The sequence below is a fragment of the Xenopus laevis genome, chromosome 8S (genome assembly GCF_017654675.1).
Source record: "Xenopus laevis strain J_2021 chromosome 8S, Xenopus_laevis_v10.1, whole genome shotgun sequence".
Lineage (NCBI taxonomy): Eukaryota > Metazoa > Chordata > Amphibia > Anura > Pipidae > Xenopus > Xenopus laevis.
Window position 1 is genome coordinate 101858263 of NC_054386.1, and position 22647 is coordinate 101880909.

At 41.3% G+C, this 22647-nt stretch overlaps 1 protein-coding gene across 1 annotated transcript in view; it reads right to left on the bottom strand.

Annotated features, from left to right (window-relative positions):
* Positions 1 to 6168: 6168 nt before the first annotated feature.
* Positions 6169 to 22647, bottom strand: part of kcnn3.S (potassium calcium-activated channel subfamily N member 3 S homeolog) — a 60340-nt gene continuing 43861 nt past the window's right edge. Inside the window, exons 5-8 of the mRNA XM_018233560.2 lie at positions 17906 to 18016; positions 11629 to 11756; positions 11060 to 11129; positions 6169 to 10619 (exon numbers count right to left, since the gene is read on the bottom strand). Of these exons, the coding sequence (XP_018089049.1) occupies positions 10323 to 10619; positions 11060 to 11129; positions 11629 to 11756; positions 17906 to 18016 (606 nt within the window). The 3' untranslated portion in view covers positions 6169 to 10322. The remainder of the gene's footprint in view (positions 10620 to 11059; positions 11130 to 11628; positions 11757 to 17905; positions 18017 to 22647) is intronic.

Here is a 22647-nt window from a genome sequence, read left to right on the forward strand (position 1 = left end):
ATCTGGAAACCCCCAGGTCCTGAGCATTCTGGATAACAGGTCCCATACCTGTACTCAAAGGATATAAGCACAGGAGTCTGAAATACATTTTTTACTGTGTTAATGACAAGGGTTAATCAGTGCAGCATTAAAGGGGTTGTTCACCTTTACATTAACTTTAATATGGTGCACAGAGGGATTTTCTTAGAAACTTTGCAATTGGTTTTTTAATGTTTTTTATTGCGGTTTGCGTTATTTAGCTTTTTATTCAGCAGCTCTCCAGTTTGCAATTTCAGCAGTCTGGTTGCTGGTGACCAAATTACCCTAGCAACTATGAATTGATTTGAATGAAATATGGCAATATGAATTGCAGAGATCCTGAATAAAAAAAAAAGTACCAATATCAATAAATGTATAGGCTTACGAGTCGTTGTTTAGATGGGGTCAGTGAATTTGAAAGCTGGAAAGACTCAGAAGGAGAGAAATAAATATTTTAAAAAAATGAAGACCAATTGAAAAGTTGGTTAGCATTTACCATTTTATAACATACTAAAAGTTAACCTGAAGGTGAACCACACCTTTAATGTTACAGTATGGCGGACATGTGCAACGCCTCTCTGCCAGTTCCATTACATGCACAACCTAGAGCAATAGGTGAATCGGTGCATGACTTTAGGCACAGACTAATTGGAATGAAATATTAACAGATAGAACTATAGCAAATATCTTAGACCTTTTAAGTTCACTAACAACATTAACAGAGAACTGGGGAACACCATAACATTAATAATAAATAAATGTTGGTGTAAAAATAGGGAAAACAGGATATAAAATCTAGGAAAAGCAATGCATTTTTTCAGACTGAGAGGGCTGTTCCTGCTGAATTGTGCTTAATACAGGGAATACCTATGCTGCCATAGTTTTATGGTATCGCTCTGTACGGGCTAGAGCAAACTTATGGGTCTGTTCCTGCTGAATTGTGCTTAGTACAGGGAATACCTATGCTGCCATAATTTTATGGGATCTCTCTGTACAGACTATGAGCAAACTTAGGGGACTGTTCCTGCTGAATTGTGCTTAGTACAGAGGAATACCTATGCTGCCATAGTTTTATGGGATCTCTCTGTACAGACTATGAGCAAACTTAGGGACTGTTCCTGCTGAATTGTGCTTAGTACAGGGAATACCTATGCTGCCAAAGTTTTATGGTATTTCTCTGTACAGACTATGAGCAAACTTAGGGGACTGTTCCTGCTGAATTGTGCTTAGTACAGGGGATACCTATGCTGCCATAGTTTTATGGGATCTCTCTGTACAGACTATGAGCAAACTTAGGGGCTGTTCCTGCTGAATTGTGCTTAGTACAGGGAATACCTATGCTGCCATAGTTTTATGGGATCTCTCTGTACAGACTATGAGCAAACTTAGGGTCAGACTGAGGGGGCTGTTCCTGCTGAATTGTGCTTACTATGAGGGAATACCAATGCTGCCATAGTTCTATGGGATCTCTCTGTAAAGGCTATGAGCAAACTTAGGGGCTGTAACTGCAGAAGTTAGAATATATAGATAGCTAAGAATCTATTTTAGCCCTTTATAAAGTATCTCAGTGTTCTGAAAAAAAGCCACTGATGCAATTTCATGTATAATGCCCATAAAACACTTAGCAGAATGAATGCAGTGGCAAATTCATGTAAAATACCCCCAGAATTCATAGCAGGATGGCACAGTGGCCATTCTATGTATAAACACCCCCAGAACTCATAGCAAGATGGCACGGTAGCAATTCCATATATAAATACCCCAGAACTTATATCAAGATGACACGTGGCAATTCCATGTATAAATACCCCAGAATATCAAGATGGCACAGGCCAATGCCATGTATAAATACCCCAGAACTGAACATTGTAAAATTTTGTAAAATGAACATGGTAATTAGGGGGTGTGGCCACAAAAATGGGCATGGTCAAAAAAATTTTGCAACACAAATTTTTTTGTCCTTTTTATTTCCAAAATGTTGGGAGGTATGCAAAATTAGTTCCACTTCTGTTGTCATATTTCACTATTGCACCTGATATGCTCCATTTTTCACTTGCTTGGCATTGTTGGCCGGGGGCTCGAGTCAGTGGAAATAAACCCTTTAATATAGTGCCAATTTCAAAACAATTAATTGTAGACTTATAGTGGAAAAACAAAGGGCTGAGATGTAAATGGTTCCAGCAGAGTCCTTCCTCGCTGAGGTCCAACAGGACTGGGGCCCCTCTGAACTGTAGGGCTAAACATGGGGCATTCCATTCTGATACAGAGTAGAAAGAACCTCTACACAGATCCTGTAGTACAATCCTGCCTCTGACACTACAAACACATTCTGTGAGGCACCAGTTCCGCTCTCTGGCACTTCGGTCCCCACTCCCCACAATCACTCAAACAGTCCCACTTACCAGAAAACTTTATCCCGACCACCTCATTATTCCCAAAACAATACCCGCCCAGTCTATTAATAGCCAATCAGAGACGGACTCCAGCGGCCAATTAGAATGTACTTGTCAGAGGCCAATCGGCAAAGGGCTCTCATCCGTTTGCCAGCCCTGGCTCTTATTGTCACTTGGTCAGGCAGAGTATAGGCCGCAGTGAGGAATGTGAGAGCTGCTTTTCCGGGACTCTCTTCTAGGGATGTCGCGGACTGTTCGCCCGCGAACTAATTCGCGCGAACATCGACCGTTCGCGTCCGCCGAATGTTCGCGAACGTCGCGCGACGTTCGCCAATTTGGGTTCGCCTTAGCTGGCGCTTATTTTTGCCCTCTCACCCCAGAGCAGCAGATACATGGCAGCCAATCAGGAAGCTCTCCCTCCTGGACCACCCCCACACCCCCTGGACCACTCCCCTTCCATATATAAACTGAAGCCCTGCAGCGTTTTTTCATTCTGCCTGTGTGTGCTTGGAAGAGCTAGTGTAGGGAGAGAGCTGTTAGTGATTTGAGGGACAGTTGATAGTAACTTTGCTGGCTAGTAATCTACTTGATACTGCTCTGTATTGTAGGGACAGAACTCTGCAGGGATTTGAGGGACAGTGAGTTTAGGTTAGTTAGTTTTGCTGACTAGTAATCTACCTTCTACTGCAGTGCTCTGTATGTAGCTGCTGTGGGCACTGCTTCTGATCTCATCTGCTGACTGCTGTAATAACCCAATAGTCCTTGTAAGGACTGCTTTTATTTTCTTTTTTGTTTTTTTTACTTTGCTACTGTAAGAGCCCAGTGCTATTAGTCTAGCTGTGTTGGGGAGTGGGACTGGTGTGCTGCTCCTCCTAGTAGTTCACCACTACCAGCACCAACCAGAGTCAAAATTGTTACAAAGTATCTTATTTGCACCTGTTAGCTGTTCTGAGCTCTCTGCCAAAAGCCAATTAAGTTAGAAACTGTTTTTTTTCTGGCTGTTCAGTGCAGAGAAAAGAGGGACTTTCCAGTACAAAAGAGGGACAGGGGGTTGAGTGGTCAAAAAAGGGACAGTTGGGAGGTATGCAAGTGCCACCTAGCTGTGTGAGCTTTTTCACATTCTGTCTAAATAACAATAATAATTCCGTGTCCGTAAACATCACCTGAGTGATGTTTTTACAGCAGCAATAATATATTCCGTATCCACTACTGTATACGTTGCCCTTGCAGGCATTGTTTGCCCAGTCTTTAACCAAGTGCCACCTAGCTGTGTGAGCTTTTTCACATTCCGTGTCCAGAAACATCACCTGAGTGACGTAGTGTGATTTCTGCCCTTTACAGCACAAAACGCAGCGCTGTGTCAACAATGTATTTTTCAGATACATTTTTGCCCTTGATCCCCCTCTGGCATGCCACTGTCCAGGTCGTTGCACCCTTTAAACAACTTTAAAATCATTTTTCTGGCCAGAAATGTCTTTTCTAGCTTTTAAAATTCGCCTTCCCATTGAAGTCTATGGGGTTCGCGACGTTCGCGAACCGTTCGCATCTTTGACGCAAGTTCGCAAATATGTTCGCGAACATTTTTTCCGCCGTTCGCTACATCCCTACTCTCTTCTATACAAGGAGACAGCACCAGCATTACCCAGCAGCGGTGCGCCGCGTGTCGCCGGTGACGTCACGCGCGTGCTGCCGGAGGAGTGCGTCGTGGAGAACCTGCAAACTTTATCCCTCTGTTGGATTGCGGGCCCCATCGGGGGTGCAGGAGCATGGACCCTGGTGCCGCTGCACCTCCTGCACCCCCGGTAGTTCCGCCACTGTGTGCTCTGATAAACTTCAATCTCTCTTTACTACTCCCCTCCCCCGCAGCCCATCAGCGGAACAGTGGGAAGATAACAGATAACAATAGGGTTGTCACCTTTCTGTGGCCCACAATCCGGGTAGTGGGCAGGACGGTGATGTCACAGGGGGGGTCAGTAAGGGGGTAGGCTGGTTTCGTTGTGGGTGGGGTGAGCGACATCACAGGGGTGTGGCTATGATGAATGGCTGATCGCCATGTCAATGAAGGGGTATCTTGCACGGTTTTCCTTAGTTGGAAAACCAGGCATACTGTCTTGGTCGGGCAGCCCTTCTGAAAACCTGGCTGTCCAGGTCAAAACGGGACGAGTGGCAACCCTAGATAACAGTTCTCTGACACAAGATACCAGCTCTCTGATAAATTTAAGAACAACACTCAATAGTAAAATCCAGGTCCCACTGAGACACATTCAGTTACATTGAGTAGGAGAAACAACAGCCTGCCAGAAAGCAGTTCCATCCTAAAGTGCTGGCTCTTTCTGAAAGCACATGACCAGGCAAAATGACCTGAGATGCACCTACACCCCAATATTACAGTTAAAAAATATACTTCTTGACTCAGGAATGAAATTTTACAGAATAGAGTCAACTAATTGCAGTGTAAACAGTAGGGCTTGAGCATGCTCAGTTTGCTTCTCTCCCCCCCCTTCTCTGTTGTAATCTGAGATCAGAGCTATAAGTGAGCAGGGAGAGACTCAGGCAGGAAGTGATGTCACACCATGCTAATATGGCAGCTGCTATCCTAAACAAACAGAGAGAGCTTTTTACTCAGGTATGGTAAAGCATTCTGCAGAATAAATATAGCATTCTAGCTTGCACTATTGCAGCTAATCTATTGGCTATAAACTGCCTCTGTAGCTTTCCATCTCCTTTAATGTCCTTCCCTCTGGAGGCAGGACAAAGAGTATCTTGATTTGTGGCTCCTCCTCTTCCTGACCTCTACTTCCTCTCCTTTTTTGTTTGTCCTGCTTGGAGGCAGACGTACAATTACTCCTCATAAATAAACCTCTCCTAGCCCTGGATCCAGTCAGAGCACTTAAACACTACGTCAGCAAGACGTGGGCATAAAAGAGGAGAACAGGCTTCAAAACGTAGAGGCGGGGCAGACAATTACTTTCACTTTCCATTCCGCACTTCCTAGTCACTGCTCTCCACACATTACCCCTCTCTCTTCACCATTTAATTGTGTAATCAGGACATGGGGATGGACATCAGGTCCCCCATTCTGGTGCACAAACAAGATTCTGAGATGATACAAGACTTGTCTTAATAACAGTGTCCACAAAATGGCTCCTGCCTGCTTGTTATAATTATGAATTCCCAGACTGATGGAAACAAGATTCATATAATTTATATGTGTAATTAAAGTTAATTTTGCTTGACTAATGTGATAAAATAGGATTTTTGGCGGGTCCCCTTTAAAGTAGCCACGTGGACATCCGGTCATACCTTTTACAGGTTTTACCAACTGCACGTTCTGTGTACGGAGGACTATGATTTTGGCAGAACTGTATTACAAGTAGCAGCAGCACCTTAGTTAGCCATGTTTATCGTTATCTAGTTCTTTCCCACCCATTTTTGGACAGCTTTGGGACTTCCCCAGACGACAGGCGTCCTGTACTGACAGGTAGCGCAACCCACATAAATGAGATTTTCTTACTGGTAAATCCCATTTGCGTAGGCCCGTACTATCAATGCATCAGGGAAAGGAAGTGAACAGCATAAAAGCTCTGTATTTGGGTAAGTAGTGGGGGAGTCAGGATTTATTTATCTATTGAACTAGGAGAAAATGGGAAGGATGTCTATACTGGGAAATTAGTGTGTGGAGTTTGGATGGAGTTATGGCACTGTATACAGGGAGAGTGTTAGTGGATTCCAGGAGCATAAAGAAGTGACACACACCTTACAGTTTCATTGCAAATTTATTATATATTTAGATATAATGTTATTTCCCACTGGTAAGTGTGAGTGCGAGTGGGGGAGTCAGGTCGCCCCACCAGCATCCCGTCTATATAGAAAGATAAAAAAATAGCTCACTCCGTTAAAGATATCTCTTATAAAATATAAAAAAAAACATGTTTTCGGGAAATGAGAGGAGATGGAAAGGGTCTCTGCCGGCTGATAGTTGGGGCGCAGGAACGAGACAGTTTGGAACTTGCTACATTCTTCTGCGGCAACAGACAGGCATTATCATGATTGGCAGTCTCGGTACGGGGGGCGCTATGTGGAGTCTCCCGCCACTCACATGGCCTGCTGCTGCTTCACAACTCTGGCATGTACGAACTCCTGCTCTGTACCTCCTGAAACATGGCTGCTCTCTTTCCCATGGTCAGAAAGGGAAGGGGCATCTCTTGCTTGTGATGGAGTGAGCCCACCCTGTAATGGTCAAACATCATTTAGATTAAAGCTGGCAATAGAAGCAAATATAAAGTCGTTTGGATTGAATCGTGTGTGGATCGTCCCGACATTTTTCATACCATGCCGATGGGTTGTTCAGCCCATGGGATGCGTTAGAAGATTTCTATTGGCTAATGATCATGTCTCTTCTTGTATTGCCTGACAGTATCAATGGGTGACTGTCACTTCTATCTGTCAGATCCTCACACTGCCCCTTTGTCACTACTTGGTCCCTATTACAGAGTGACAGACACCAAACATCCAGGAGAGAAACCTACAGTACATTCTACATGATTTGGCCCCGTCAGAGCTTCTTTTGATTGCTAAATTATGGCTAAATGTGCAACAACATTAGATCCTAGTTTGCACTTTGGCACTAAAAAATATATATTCTTCTACTTCTTTTTGTTTTTTTTTTTGCAATACATGTGAACCCGGCAATGTATGATGGCATGTACAACCATTTGTAGCTTTATTTTCTGAAAATAGATCATATATGTATATATATATATATATATATATATATATATAATATATATATATATATATATATATATTTATATATATTATTCTTTCATTCTCTATTGAAGCATTCACAATAACAGATGTTTTTCTCTCTTCCTTATCTAGCAACATGGCATTTAATGATACGCTCTTTGGACACGTGATCAGTAACCCTCGCACACCAGGGGGACCTTCTAATAAGGTGCAGAAAACTTGATTGGAAATCATTTTGCGTTATATTCGGATAGTGGAAATCATTTTGCGTTATATTCGGATACAAGAAGTCTGGAAGAGATCAGGCACATCGGGGTGGAGGGTTAAGGAACTCTGTATGTAAATAAATGGGTAGGAACAGTCTTCTGTGCTGATAAGGTTCGGGGTGTCTGAGAGAAGCACCCCTGCTGAGTCGTAACAGCCACAGCGCCCCCTAACCTGCAGACTGAACATTATAAAGGAAACTTTCTGTTTTGTAGCAGAACAATCACTATCATTTCACTAATCCTAACTGCTGCATGGAGTTATGTAAAATCCCTTGTTGCTCAATGGACCCCCCCTTGCAGTGTCACAAGCAGAAAGTCACTTCATTAGTAGGGTTGCCTTTTATGTCAGCAGACAATTCCAGGAAAGATGTGTAAATAAAAGGGTAGCTACCTGTTAATTACGATCTTTGGGATCAGTAGAGCTACGGGTGATTGTCTCGGATATAGATATTTGAAAAAAAAAACAAAAAACCCCACTCACCTCCAAAAGACTAATCTGCTCCTTCACTAAGTCTCCATCACTGTTTGTGTACACTGAATTAGATCAGATTGTGGGTGACACCACACCCCATTCTAGTGATGCTCCGAATCCACTATTTTTGATTCGGCTGAACCTCTGAATCCTTCACAAAAGATTCGGCCGAATATCAAACCAAATCCTAATTTGCATATGCAAATTAGGATTTGGTTTGGTATTCGGTGGGAAGGGGAAAGCATTTTTTACTTCCTTGTTTTGTGACAAAAAGTCATGCGATTTTCCTCGCCGCCCCTAATTTGCATCCCTACCCCATTCCTTTAGTTTTGCTGAGAGACACCCCCCCCTAAAATATTCCATTTACTAGGCTACTTACATATCACACACTGGTTGCCAACCACAAACATGATCTTATAGACTGTATATCACTAAAGTAGTAGAATCAGGAGTGCCTGTTTCCCCCTTTGCCTCATTATTACTAACCTTAAGACTTTTGTTCACAGTAAACCCATCATCCTATGGAGATTGAGTTGAAATGTCAGATTCTGCAACGCAGAAGGAGAAAAATGTAACCCTCGCTATACCTCTGTCCATCTGAATATTAAGGTAACAGGAGATGGTATTTCATTGGCTGGTTTGCTGCACAGTAATGGTCTCTCTGTGGTATCTCCTAGTTCTGAAAGGGCCCCTGGAAACGAGCGAGCTGGTGCTAATTTACTGCCAAAGGCCCTAAACTGCACCAGTGCACTATTCACAGCAATTTAGTTTTGCTACAATTTAGAAAATGCAAGCAAAGATCTGATTGGTGGCTGTGGGTGATGACACCTCTATTAGTGAATTAGATCCACTTTATTATGGGGCAAAACAAGCCACAATAAGGTATAGTATATATACCTTACATTGAATGGTTTTATTGTGGCTCTTTTTTTCACTACCTCATAGGTTGCTCTGCTTAACCAGAACCAGTGCCCATATATCCCCTTGTTCTGCCTTCTCCACCATTCATTGCCACCTGCAACTCCATATTCTAGCCATTGTTGATAGTCACCTGTAAGGCACCAGTTCAGGTTATGAAGTGACTCAGAGAATGGCCAACTACAGCAGAGATGTCAACCTCCAACCTGCTGCAACCTTGTCTTGTTTACACCCTGGCAATTCCCCCCCCCCAATCCCACCCAACCTGCTATATAAATCTGCCTAGTTCCTAAATTGTTCCAGCTTTGTGAGATGTGTTATATCAGTTTTGTATACAATACTTCTTTCTAAATCCAAACTATTTCATGGTAGTCTCTAAGCATTCACATAGAGTTCTAGAAAGGAGAATTTAAAAATCTGGAGCCGTCCACATCATTTTTACCAAAAACACATAAACTAAATGTGTGAGCTGTGAGGTCTAAGGCTAAGCCCTGTAAACCTGATCTAGTAAAAGTCTATTATTCTACTTTCTCCATCTACAGCAGCTGCCATCCTTTATACTTGCCTAGGCACAGTCAAACACTGCTCGCTTGCAGGCACACATTTCTTTAAAGCTGGCACGATTTGGGTAGATTTTACTGCTGTTAATCGTTCTCATGGATTGGACATATCCTGTCTATATATTATTTAACTTACCCCATTTTTTGGACCTGTACATCCCTGCTCTCACCACTAGGAACACCTTAATTCCGAAACTAAGGATTCTCATTGTACTGGCACTTTAAGGCATACTATCAGCCAGAAAAAAATACTTGAAAACTATGTTTAAGAACATTTGGATCTTCACTGTAGGCATAGCTACTTTTTCTGCTTCCAGGTAGCACTCTACTAAATTCCAGCCAGCCTGGGATACTAGGGTCCAAGAGACAGTGGTCCCATGTTTTCTTACATCACAATCCTGATATGTTTAGACGAGGATAGTGGTGGCAGTAAGAGAATGAACAAAAGCAACATTATTAGTAGATAAGAACCCTTACAGGACTGATACTCTCTACAAACAGCCACAGTCTAATAACTTCAAAGAGACTGTATAAACCAGAAAAAGTAGCTAATGCATAAAAGTGACTGGCATTGTTTTCTGGTATAGATTTTCTTGATAGTAAAAAAAACTATAGTAACTGTCAGATGACAATAATTGTGGGGGCCATAGGAATGAAGAACTGGGGATGTTAGAACAGGACTATTGATGTATGAGCCCCCTTTTGTTTCTGCTCAGCAAAGCATTGCAGGCAACTTTTCAGTGAATGGTTAGGCTTTTCACTTTTACTTCTCATTTAGTAACCCTTACGCCTCTCATCGGCTACTGGGTTTTCAGAGAGAGGCTTAGTTAATTGACATTACGTGATGGTTACGAGGCCAAAAATCTCCCTGTAAAATCTGCCCCCTATTCACAGTGAGAGCACACAGCTTGGTTGTCCACTATCCCAGCTCCCAACGTCTTCCCTCTTAGCAGCTGCTGGAGCTGGTGTGGGGTGTCGGAAATGAAGCTGAACTAATCCCCATTGGACTGTCAGATAGAGGGGTCTGTGGTGTGCCCACTGCAACTCCGAGTCCCCGCGATTCTAAGACAACAGATAGGAGGTGCTGTTGCTGCTGTCGCAGAGTGTCCACAATAAGGACAGGGAAAGTGTTAAACGTGGAGACGATCTGGTCCAGCTTGGTCTCCAGGCTCCCAGTTTGCTTCTCCAGATCTTCACTCCTTTCATTCAGCTCCGTGATAAGGTCATACATTACACTCTGCATCTGGGGAGGTTGAAAGGGAGGGAGGTTAGAAACGACTCAGATTTGCTCATTAACTTATAAACGTATTTATAAGTGACAGACGTCATGAGTTGGTTGCACAGGAGAACATGTTGGACCGAGGGAGCAGAGTAATAAAAAGAGAAAGAATTGTCTGTACCCTAATACACCTCTTTGCCTTAGAGATAGAAGATAACTCCTGGTGATAAATAGACAAGCATTAGCTTTGCTTTTCAAGGAGAGGTAAAGAAAGGAAATGTTCGATTAGAGCTGAAAGAGGAGGTTGATAACAGATCTCGGCAGACAGAAGCTATTAACACTCACACAGAACAGGACAGGTATTTATCATCTCGCCTGCAGGATCAGAAAGGGTGGGCAGTTTGAGGGCTAGACGCTTGTGCATTGTGTACAATCAGACAATTGCTCTACGTCAGGGTCCCTACCTTGGAGAGGTCCACTAGTGTATTGGCCTGGTCACTCAGCTTCCTCTGCTCCATCTTCACACTGCGCAGCCTATTGGGAAAGACACACAACATTGTAACATTGACACAGACCTTGTGTGAAATGTGTGTTCTGGCTGTCACTTGTGTTATATGCATTCCCTGTAGGTTATTAGTCCCCAAGGAGTTCTGTGACCATATAAAGGCACAAGGCTGCAGGCTGAGTTATACAGGGAACTCTGAGTATCACTCATGTATTATAAGGGATAATGTACCCCCTACTGTAAATGATAAGGATATTAGAAGTCACTGAGGGGTTGTTCTGTGACCATATAAAGACACAAGGCTGCAGGCTGAGTTATACAGGGAACTCTGAGTATCACTCATATATTATTAGGGATAATGTACCCCCTACTGTAAATGATAAGGATATTAGAAGTCACTGAGGGGTTGTTCTGTGACCATATAAAGACACAAGGCTGCAGGCTGAGTTATACAGGGAACTCTGAGTATCACTCATGTATTATAAGGGATAATGTACCCCTGGTACAAGGAACACCCCATGTACTTACTGGTGTATTGCTTGAAGGAACTTTCTCTGGTGCTTCCGGACTTTGGCATGGTCGATCTTCTTTAATAGCTTAGTGTGCTTGTATATGAGCCAGGTTTCCCGCAGAACGTTTGCTGCAGCATTCTTGATCTGTAACAAGAGGAAAGCTGATGGGGAGTAGAAAGTTGGGTACACGTCATGGTTTCTCTACAAACAGCAGCAATAGGGACTTGGGGCTATGATTACAGAAGAGTTCACAAATACAAATAAGTAATGCTCATTAGAGTGTTGGAGAGTGGGAAGTGCAGGGCAAGTGATTAGTTGTGAGTAGACTAGATAATGTAAGGATTAGAGGAAAAACACTGAGCAGTTGATACACTGATAAAGTGGAATGCGTAGGAAACCTAGATGCACATAAATAAACAAATCTCCCAGATGGGACTATTTTGGGGGATGAATAACAGGGAAGGTGCATTAATTACATGCTATAGTAACGCGCAGTGTCATGGAACAGCAGGATTTAAATATAAATATCATTCCCTGTCTGTGCTGTTCTGATACAAAGGCTGACTATGAGCTGATGGTGAGTCGGCTGAGAACCTTTTATCCAGCCCAATTAATTCCATCCAGGATGTGGCACTTGCAACAGGATCTTGACTAACTGGCAATCTGGGCAGCTAAGTGGCAAATGAGATTCAATGTTGATAAATGTAAAGTCCTGCACCTGGGATGTAACAATATCCACTTATACCCTTAATGGGACTGCACTAGGCAAATCCATAATGGAGACGGAGCTTGGAGTCCTTGTAGATAATAAACTTGTCTGTAGCAAGTAATGCCAGTCAGCAGCATCAAGGGCAAATAAGGTCTTGACTTGTATTAAATGGGGCAGAGAGTCACGGGAGGAGGGGGTCCCACTGTATAGAGCACTGGTAAGGCCCCATCTAGAATATGCCCTACAGTTTTGGTCTCCATCACTCAAACAGGACATTATTGTATTAGAGAGGGGACAGAGAAGGGCAACTAAGCTGGTAAAGGGAAAATCTTAGCTATGAGGAAAGACTGGCCAAATTGGGGATGTTCACTCTGGAGAAGAGGCGCTTAAGGGGTGATATGATAACTATGTATAAATTTATAAGGGGATCATATAATAATCTCTCTAATGATTTATTTACCAGTAGCTCCTTCCAGCTGACACAAGGTCACCCATTCCGATTAGAAGAAAAGAGGTTCCGCCTAAATATTCGGAAGGGGTTTGTTACAGTGAGAGCTGTGAAGATGTGGAATTGTCTCCCTGAATCAGTGGTACAGGCTGATACATTAGATAGGTACAAGGAAGGGTCGGATGCTTTATTCACCAGTAGCTCCTCCTAGCAGACAGGAGGGAGCCAATGAGATTAGAGGAGGGAAAGGGGTGTTACAGGGAGAGCTGAGAAGTGAATCAGGGGTACGGGCTGATACATTAGATAGGTACAAGGAAGGGTCGGATGCTTTATTCACCAGTAGCTCCTCCCAGCAGACAGGAGGGAGCCAATGAGATTAGAGGAGGGAAAGGGGTGTTACAGGGAGAGCTGGGAAGTGAATCAGTGGTACAGGCTGATACATTAGATAGGTACAAGGAAGGGTCGGATGCTTTATTCACCAGTAGCTCCTCCCAGCAGACAGGAGGGAGCCAATGAGATTAGAGGAGGGAAAGGGGTGTTACAGGGAGAGCTGGGAAGTGAATCAGGGGTACAGGCTGATATATTAGATAGGTACAAGGAAGGGTTGGATGCTTTATTCACCAGTAGCTCCTCCCAGCAGACAGGAGGGAGCCAATGAGATTAGAGGAGGGAAAGGGGTGTTACAGGGAGAGCTGGGAAGTGAATCAGGGGTACAGGCTGATACATTAGATAGGTATAAGGAAGGGTCGGATGCTTTATTCACCAGTAGCTCCTCCCAGCAGACAGGAGGGAGCCAATGAGATTAGAGGAGGGAAAGGGGTGTTACAGGGAGAGCTGGGAAGTGAATCAGGGGTACAGGCTGATACATTAGATAGGTACAAGGAAGGGTCGGATGCTTTATTCACCAGTAGCTCCTCCCAGCAGACAGGAGGGAGCAAATGAGATTAGAGGAGGGAAAGGGGTGTTACAGGGAGAGCTGGGAAGTGAATCAGGGGTACAGGCTGATACATTAGATAGGTACAAGGAAGGGTCGGATGGTTTATTCACCAGTAGCTCCTCCCAGCAGACAGGAGGGAGCCAATGAGATTAGAGGAGGGAAAGGGGTGTTACAGGGAGAGCTGGGAAGTGAATCAGGGGTACAGGCTGATACATTAGATAGGTATAAGAAGGGGTTGGATGGTGTTTAGCAAGTGAGGGAATACAGGGATATGGGAGATAGCTCATAGTACAGAGTAGAATTTTTCCCCCTCTGAGGCAAATTGGAGAGGCTTGAGATGGGTTTTTTGCCTTCCTCTGGATCAACTGGCAGTTAGGCAGATTAAAAAAAAGAAAAAAAGTTGAACTTGATGGACTTGTGTCTTTTTTTCAACCTTACTTACTATGTTACTATGTTGTGTATTAGTAAGGACCTTTCAAATATTAACTAAAATTAAATCACACACTGTATCACACATATGGGCTGCTGGATAATGAACAGGACTGGGTATTTACTGCACCACTATTGTCCTGGATCCCAAAGAGGATAAACTTATATGTGAAATATCCAAACATACGGTACAGTTGGGATTGGTTACACTGGAGAAGAGACAGTTAAGGGGGAAGTGATCACTATATATAAATATATAAGGGGATATGATCACTATATATAAATATATAAGGGGGATATGATCACTATATATAAATATATAAGGGGATATGATCACTATATATAAATATATAAGGGGGATATGATCACTATATATAAATATATAAGGGGATATGATCACTATATTTAAATATATAAGGGGATATGATCACTATATATAAATATATAAGGGGGATATGATCACTACATATAAATATATAAGGGGGATATGATCACTATATATAAATATATAAGGGGATATGATCACTATATATAAATATATAAGGGGGATATGATCACTATATATAAATATATAAGGGGATATGATCACTATATTTAAATATATAAGGGGATATGATCACTATATATAAATATATAAGGGGGATATGATCACTACATATAAATATATAAGGGGATATGATCACTATATATAAATATATAAGGGGATATGATCACTATATTTAAATATATAAGGGCGATATGATCACTATATATAAATATATAAGGAGGATATGATCACTATATATAAATATATAAGGGGATATGATCACTATATATAAATATATAAGGGGATATGATCACTATATATAAATATATAAGGGGGATATGATCACTATATAAATATATAAGGGGATATGATCACTATATATAAATATATAAGGGGGATATGATCACTATATATAAATATATAAGGGGGATATGATCACTATATATAAATATATAAGGGGATATGATCACTATATATAAATATATAAGGGGGAAGTGATCACTATATATTAATATATAAGGGGGATATGATCACTATATATAAATATATAAGGGGGATATGATCACTATATATAAATATATAAGGGGATATGATCACTATATATATAAATATATAAGGGGGAAGTGATCACTATATATAAATATATAAGGGAGATATGATCACTATATATAAATATATAAGGGGGATATGATCACTATATATAAATATATAAGGGGGATATGATCACTATATATAAATATATAAGGGGGAAGTGATCACTATATATAAGGGGGATATGATCACTATATATAAATATATAAGGGGGATATGATCACTATATATATATATAAGGGGGATATGATCACTATATATAAATATATAAGGGGGAAATGATCACTATATATAAATATATAAGGGGGATATGATCACTATATATAAATATATAAGGGGGATATGATCACTATATATAAATATATAAGGGGGAAATGATCACTATATATAAATATATAAGGGGGATATGATCACTATATATAAAGATATAAGGGGATATTATCACTATATATAAATATATAAGAGGGATATGATCACTATATTTAAATATGTAAGGGGCAGTAATGAAATAAAGTACAGAGAAGAGCGAATAAGCTGATAAAGGGAATGGAAGGGATCAGTTATGGGGAAAGACAAGTTGGGATTGGTTACACTGGAGAAGAGACAGTTAAGGGGGATATGATCACTATATATAAATATATAAGGGGGATATGATCACTATATATAACTATATAAGGGGGATATGATCACTATATATAAATATATAAGGGGGATATGATCACTACATATAAATATATAAGGGGATATGATCACTATATATAAATATATAAGGGGATATGATCACTATATATAAATATATAAGGGGATATGATCACTATATATAAATATATAAGGGGGATATGATCACTATATATAAATATATAAGGGGATATGATCACTATATATAAATATATAAGGGGATATGATCACTATATATAAATATATAAGTGGATATGATCATTATATATAAATATATAAGGGGATATGATCATTATATATAAATATATAAGGGGGATATGACCACTATATATAAATATATAAGGGGATATGATCACTATATATAAATATATAAGGGGATATGATCACTATATATAAATATATAAGGGGATATGATCACTATATATAAATATATAAGGGGATATGATCACTATATATAAAGATATAAGGGGATATTATCACTATATATAAATATATAAGAGGGATATGATCACTATATTTAAATATGTAAGGGGCAGTAATGAAATAAAGTACAGAGAAGAGCGAATAAGCTGATAAAGGGAATGGAAGGGATCAGTTATGGGGAAAGACAAGTTGGGATTGGTTACACTGGAGAAGAGACAGTTAAGGGGGATATGATCACTATATATAAATATATAAGGGGGATATGATCACTATATATAAATATATAAGGGGGATATGATCACTATATATAAATATATAAGGGGGATATGATCACTACATATAAATATATAAGGGGATATGATCACTATATATAAATATATAAGGGGATATGATCACTATATATAAATATATAAGGGGATATGATCACTATATATAAATATATAAGGGGGATATGATCACTATATATAAATATATAAGGGGATATGATCACTATATATAAATATATAAGGGGATATGATCACTATATATAAATATATAAGTGGATATGATCATTATATATAAATATATAAGGGGATATGATCATTATATATAAATATATAAGGGGGATATGACCACTATATATAAATATATAAGGGGATATGATCACTATATATAAATATATAAGGGGATATGATCACTATATATAAATATATAAGGGGATATGATCACTATATATAAATATATAAGTGGATATGATCACTATATATAAATATATAAGGGGGTTGGGTTGCATGGTGGCTCACTGGTTACAGGCTATGAGAAAGTTAATGGGAATGTTCTTGCTGCTGTGTTGTATATCAATAACTCATCAAGAAGGGATTGAAAGGAGAAACAATTCAAATGTTTCTAGCAGCTGAAACTGTAGGTACCAGGCTTGAAGCACTGTACTATTAGCCCAGGGGTGCCCTCTAGTGGGCAGCAGAGACAAGACAGAAGTCAGGATGCAAGTTGTGCGTGTGGATAATCATAAGGTATAAATAATTAAGCAGAGGGATGTTCCTGGGGTTGCTGAATCAATACTGTCCCTGGGTACTGTATGTGAACACTGCTACCCGTCTGCCTGATGGCCTGAGGCCATAGATTTGTGCTTCATACTGGCAACTACGTGGAAGTTTATCTTCCTGTGCAGCAATAAAGCAGAAGTAAACTGGATAGGGTGAGATATATAGGGTATTTGTATGGTGTTTGATACACACATAAACAAGAAACAGGAAACCCTGCTAAAGATTAGTGAGCACAGTAAGTGGTATGTCTACTGCGGCCCTCATTACTCAGAAGGGCCACATGTTAAATTTCTTGTTAGTAACAGATCAATAAAATACTTTGAAAGCAACCCAGATTTCCTTTGGGTATAGAACTGAGCTTTGAAGGGCCACATCTGTAGATCATGGTAACTGGCTAAGAAAGCTGGGAGCTGTAGCTCAGCCATAGACCAACTCAGGATTCTATTACATTATTACACCAGAGCGAATGGCAAAGACCAACTTGATATCCTCCGGTACCCATGCCTTACCCGCTTTGTCAGTTGGGTGTCCATCATAAAGTTATGCACATGCTTCTCGGCTTTGGTGAGCTCCAGTTTCCTAGCCACCACAGCAACAACCAGTGCTGTACAGCCGGCTCCCTGTGGGAAGAGAGAGGGGTCAGGCCATTGGTTGTGCCCTTCACATGTGAGCCTTCAGCAGCCTAAATCCCTACTGTATAAACTCTTCTATAGACCTCCGGCTCTTTAAAGGGATATTGTCATGGGAACACATGTTATTTTCAAAACGCATCTGTTAATAGTGCTGCTCCAGCAAAATTCTGCTCTGAAATCTGTTTCTCAAAAGAGAAAACACATTTTTTTATATTTAATTTTGAAATCCGTCATGGGGCTAGACATATTGTCAGTTTCCCAGCTGCTCCCAGTCATGTGACTTGTACTCTGATAAACTTCAGTCACTCTTTACCGCTGTACTGCAATTTGGAGTGATATCACCCCCTCTCATGATTTTTATGATGTAGTTTTTATTTCTAAATGACACTGTTTACAGTGCAAATAATTCACTGTACAATATAAAATGTCATTCCTGAACCAGCAAGTGTATTTAGTTGTAATATTGGTGTGTAGGTGCATCTCAGCTCATTTTGCCTGGTCATGAGTTTTCAGAAAGAGCCAGCACTTTAGGATGGAAATGCTTTCTGGCAGCCTGTTGTTTCTCCTACTCAATGGAACTGAATGCGTCTCAGTGGGACCTGGATTTTACTATTGAGTGTTGTTCTTAGATCTACCAGGCAGCTGTTATCTTATGTTAGGGAGCTGCTATCTGGTTACCTTCCAATTGTTCTGTTTGCTCTTTTGAGAAATGGATTTCAGTGCAGAATTCTGCTGGAGCAGCACTATCAGGCCCGGACTGGCAATCTGTGGGTTCTGGCAAATGCCAGAGGGGCTGCTATAAGGTGCCATAGAAAGTCAGTATTTAGTGGGCTGGTGGGGGCTGTTTGGGCCTCTGTGTGGGCTGATTGGGCCTCTGTGTACCTGAAATGCCAGGGGGTGGTGATGCACCATTGCATTCTCACTTACTGCACTTGCTGCATCCAGGCCAGGGATGTAACTATAGAGGAAACAGACCTTGCAGCTGCAGAAGGTCCCAGGAGGTATAGGGGCCCCATGAGGCCCTAACTCATATACATTTTGAATAAATACTGGTCAAACAAGTCAACCTCTAGCCTGGAAAATAATTTGCTGTGGGGACCAGCAATATATAGTTACACCACTGATCCTGGTTTTCATCATGTCACACTACTCCTAAAGGAAATACATCCCTTATTTATTCACAGGTCCTTGGCATGGGTTATGGGACCTCGAAATTTGGCAGCACAACCTTATCAGTCGCTCAGGCATCCCTAAATGTGTCCATTGTGCATCTGCATAGGACTGGCATATAGAAGTCACGGGGCCCATACAACAAACAGTTGTGGGCCCTACCCACCCAAGCTCCACCCCAGATCCCACCCACACCACTGTTAAAAGACCACACAGACATCAGCGCTAAAAATGGTAACCCCCCCACACACATGTTATAAAAAGCCATTGATGGTGAAGTTTATAAGGGATCCCGCATAAAAGTTTTTAAAAAAAACATTGGTGGTTAGGGCCCCCCATAATTTTAAAAAAAAAAAAATGTTGGCACCTGGGCCCCAGAGAATATTTTTTTTAAAAAAACCTTGGTGGCAGTGACCTATAGAGTATTAAGATAATACATTGGTGGCCAGGAGTTTCATAAAATAAAAAAAACACATTTGTGTTCAGTAGAACTGGCTTCATTAGTTCAACTTCGGCTCCTTACATGGCTTTTTGCTGCTTCAGGACTTCAGCCTTTCGTGGCTTCGGGTATTTTAGCGGCTTCAACTTTGGCTCCATTCATGGCTTTGGGTATTTTCGCGGCTTGAACTGCGGCTCCTTTGGTGACTTTGGGTCTTTCCACGGCTTTGGGACTTAAACTTTGGCTCGTTGCGTGGCTTTGGGTATTTTCGCTGCTTCAAATTCGACTCCTTTCGTTGCTTTGGGTCTTTTTGTAGCTTTTGGACTTCGGCTGCTTTTGTGGCTTCGGGTATTTTCACAGCTTCAGCTTTGGCTTCTTTCGTGGCTTTGGGTCGGGACTTTAACTTCAGCTCCTTTCATGGCTTCAGGTCTTTTTGCAGCTTTGGACTTCGACTTTGGGTCCTTTCGTGGCTTCCACTTTGGCTCCTTTCATGGCTTTGGGTATTTTCACGGCTTCTGGACTTCAACTTTGGCTCCTTTTGTGGCTTAGGGTCTTTTTGCGGCTTCGGGACTTCAACTTCGGCTCCTTTCATAGCTTTGGGTATTTTCATGGCTTCAACTTTGGCTCCTTTCGTGGCTTCGGTATTTTCACGGCTTCGGGACTTCAACTTTAGCTCCTTTCCTGGCTTTGGGTCTTTTTGCAGCTTCGGGACTTCAACTTCGGCTCATTTTGTGGCTTCGGGTATTTTCGCTGCTTCAACTTTGACTCCTTTCCTGGCTTTGGGTCTTTTTGTGGCTTTTGGACTTTGGCTCCTTTTGTGGCTTTGGGTATTTTCACAGCTTCAATTTGGCTCCTCCTGTGCCCCCCTGATGGCAGCCCTGGGTGTATAAAGTGGCACTACTGCAGTCCTGTGCATCACTACTTGTTCTGTCCACTGATAATAATTTGTCCCTGCTCTACTTTTGTTATTCCCTTGTGTGTTCCCATCGTTTTGGGGACATTTTGTCTGTTGGCTCAAACCCTCTCAGCAGAACAATGCTTTTTTATCCACAAACCAAACTCCTTTCAGATGCCAAACACTGTACCCAAATGCAGAGAAGAAAAGGAGAAAAATTGGATCATCAAAACCCAATGGCTGGGAATAAGCAGATTCAGTACATCAACACATTCCAGCCTCGCTAGTTCCTCCTAAATGGGCCCATTCAGAAAGTGCCAGCTCCTTTTATTTCAGGATCTGCCAATGATATCTATTTTTTCCCCTCTCTTTTCAGCGTATTTATTTTCTACTTCCCCCATTCACAGATTCCAGTCTGATTTCTCTCATCTCTCATTAAGCTGTGCTCTCCCTTGTGTGTTCCCATGGTTTTGGGGACATTTTGTCTGTTGGCTCAAACCCTCTCAGCAGAACAATGCTTTTTTATCCACAAACCAAACTCCTTTCAGATGCCAAACACTGTACCCAAATGCAGAGAAGAAAAGGAGAAGAATTGGATCATCAAAACCCAATGGCTGGGAATAAGCAGATTCAGTACATCAACACATTCCAGCCTCACTTGTTCCTCCTAAATGGGCCCATTCAGAAAGTGCCAGCTCCTTTTATTTCAGGATCTGCCAATGTTATCTATTTTCCCCTCTCTTTTCAGTGTATTTATTTTCTACTTCCCCCATTTACAGATTCCAGCCTGATTTCTCTCATTAAGCTGTGCTCTCCCTTGTGTGCTTAATTAAGGCTATACTGAATGCCAACTCAGGCACTTGTAAATGCCCCAGAATAATGTGACACCCAAGCAGGCGATTAAAAATGAATGTTACACTGATAAATAAAAAGCACTCAAAATCTGCCGACAGTCTTATAGAAAGAATAATATTCTATTGTCTTTGGCATTTTCACGAGAATACAAAAAAGGAGATTCAAATAAATTGCATGTTGGAGAGGAGGCATTGTGTCTGGGGAATATACATTATTCAGAAGTAAAGTCACAGGACCAGAGTGATGTGTTGCACACGGAACCCGCGGCTTTGGCAGAGAACAAGATTCTCTTAAAATGCTTTTCCCTGCTGGCAGCTACTATGACTGCCCTATGGCACAATGCTTTGTACCACCACAGTGTTCCAACAATAGAGCAGCATGATATAGAGTAGAGCTAGGTGGCAAGAGTAGGACACAATGGTAAGAGAAAGATGAAAACAGAGACAGTAAGACACAATGAAGATGAACACACGTGGAACGTGGTGTCTGTAGGATCATATAAAGACAATAGGACAAGGTGAAGACAGTAGGACAAGATAGATACAGAACTAAATGAAGAAGACACTGATGACAGACTGAAGACAGTAGGACAAGATAGATACAGAAGGAAATGAAGAAGACACAGATGACAGGTTGGGGACAGCAGTGCAGAAGTACAAGATGGGGACAGTAGGACAAAGTTGGAGACTGTAGGACAAATATGGAGATAGAAGAACAACGTTGGAGACAGTAGTACAAAGTTGGAGACAGTAGTACAAAGTTGGAAACTGGGACAAAGATGGAGACAGAAGTACAAAGATGGAGACAGTGGGACAAGATGGAGACAGTAGGACAAGTTGGAGACAGAAGAACAAAGATAAAGGCAGTAGGACAAGGATGGAGACAGAAGGACAAAGTTGGAGACTGTAGTACAAAGATGGAGTCAGAAGAACAAAGATGGAGACAGTGGGACAAGATGGAGACAGTAGGACAAGATGGAGACAGAAGAACAAAAATGGAGACAGTGGGACAAGATAGAGACAGTGGGACAAAGTTGGAGACTGTAGGACAAAGATGGAGACAATTGGGCAAGATAGAGATAGTAGGACAAGATGGAGACATTAAGACAAAGATGAAGACAGTAGGACATGGATGGAGACAGAAGGAAAAAGTTGGAGACAGTAGTACAAAGTTGGAGACTGTAGGACAAAGATGGAGACAGAAAAACAACGATGGAGACAGTGGGACAAGATGGAGATTGAAGAACAAAGTTGGAGACAG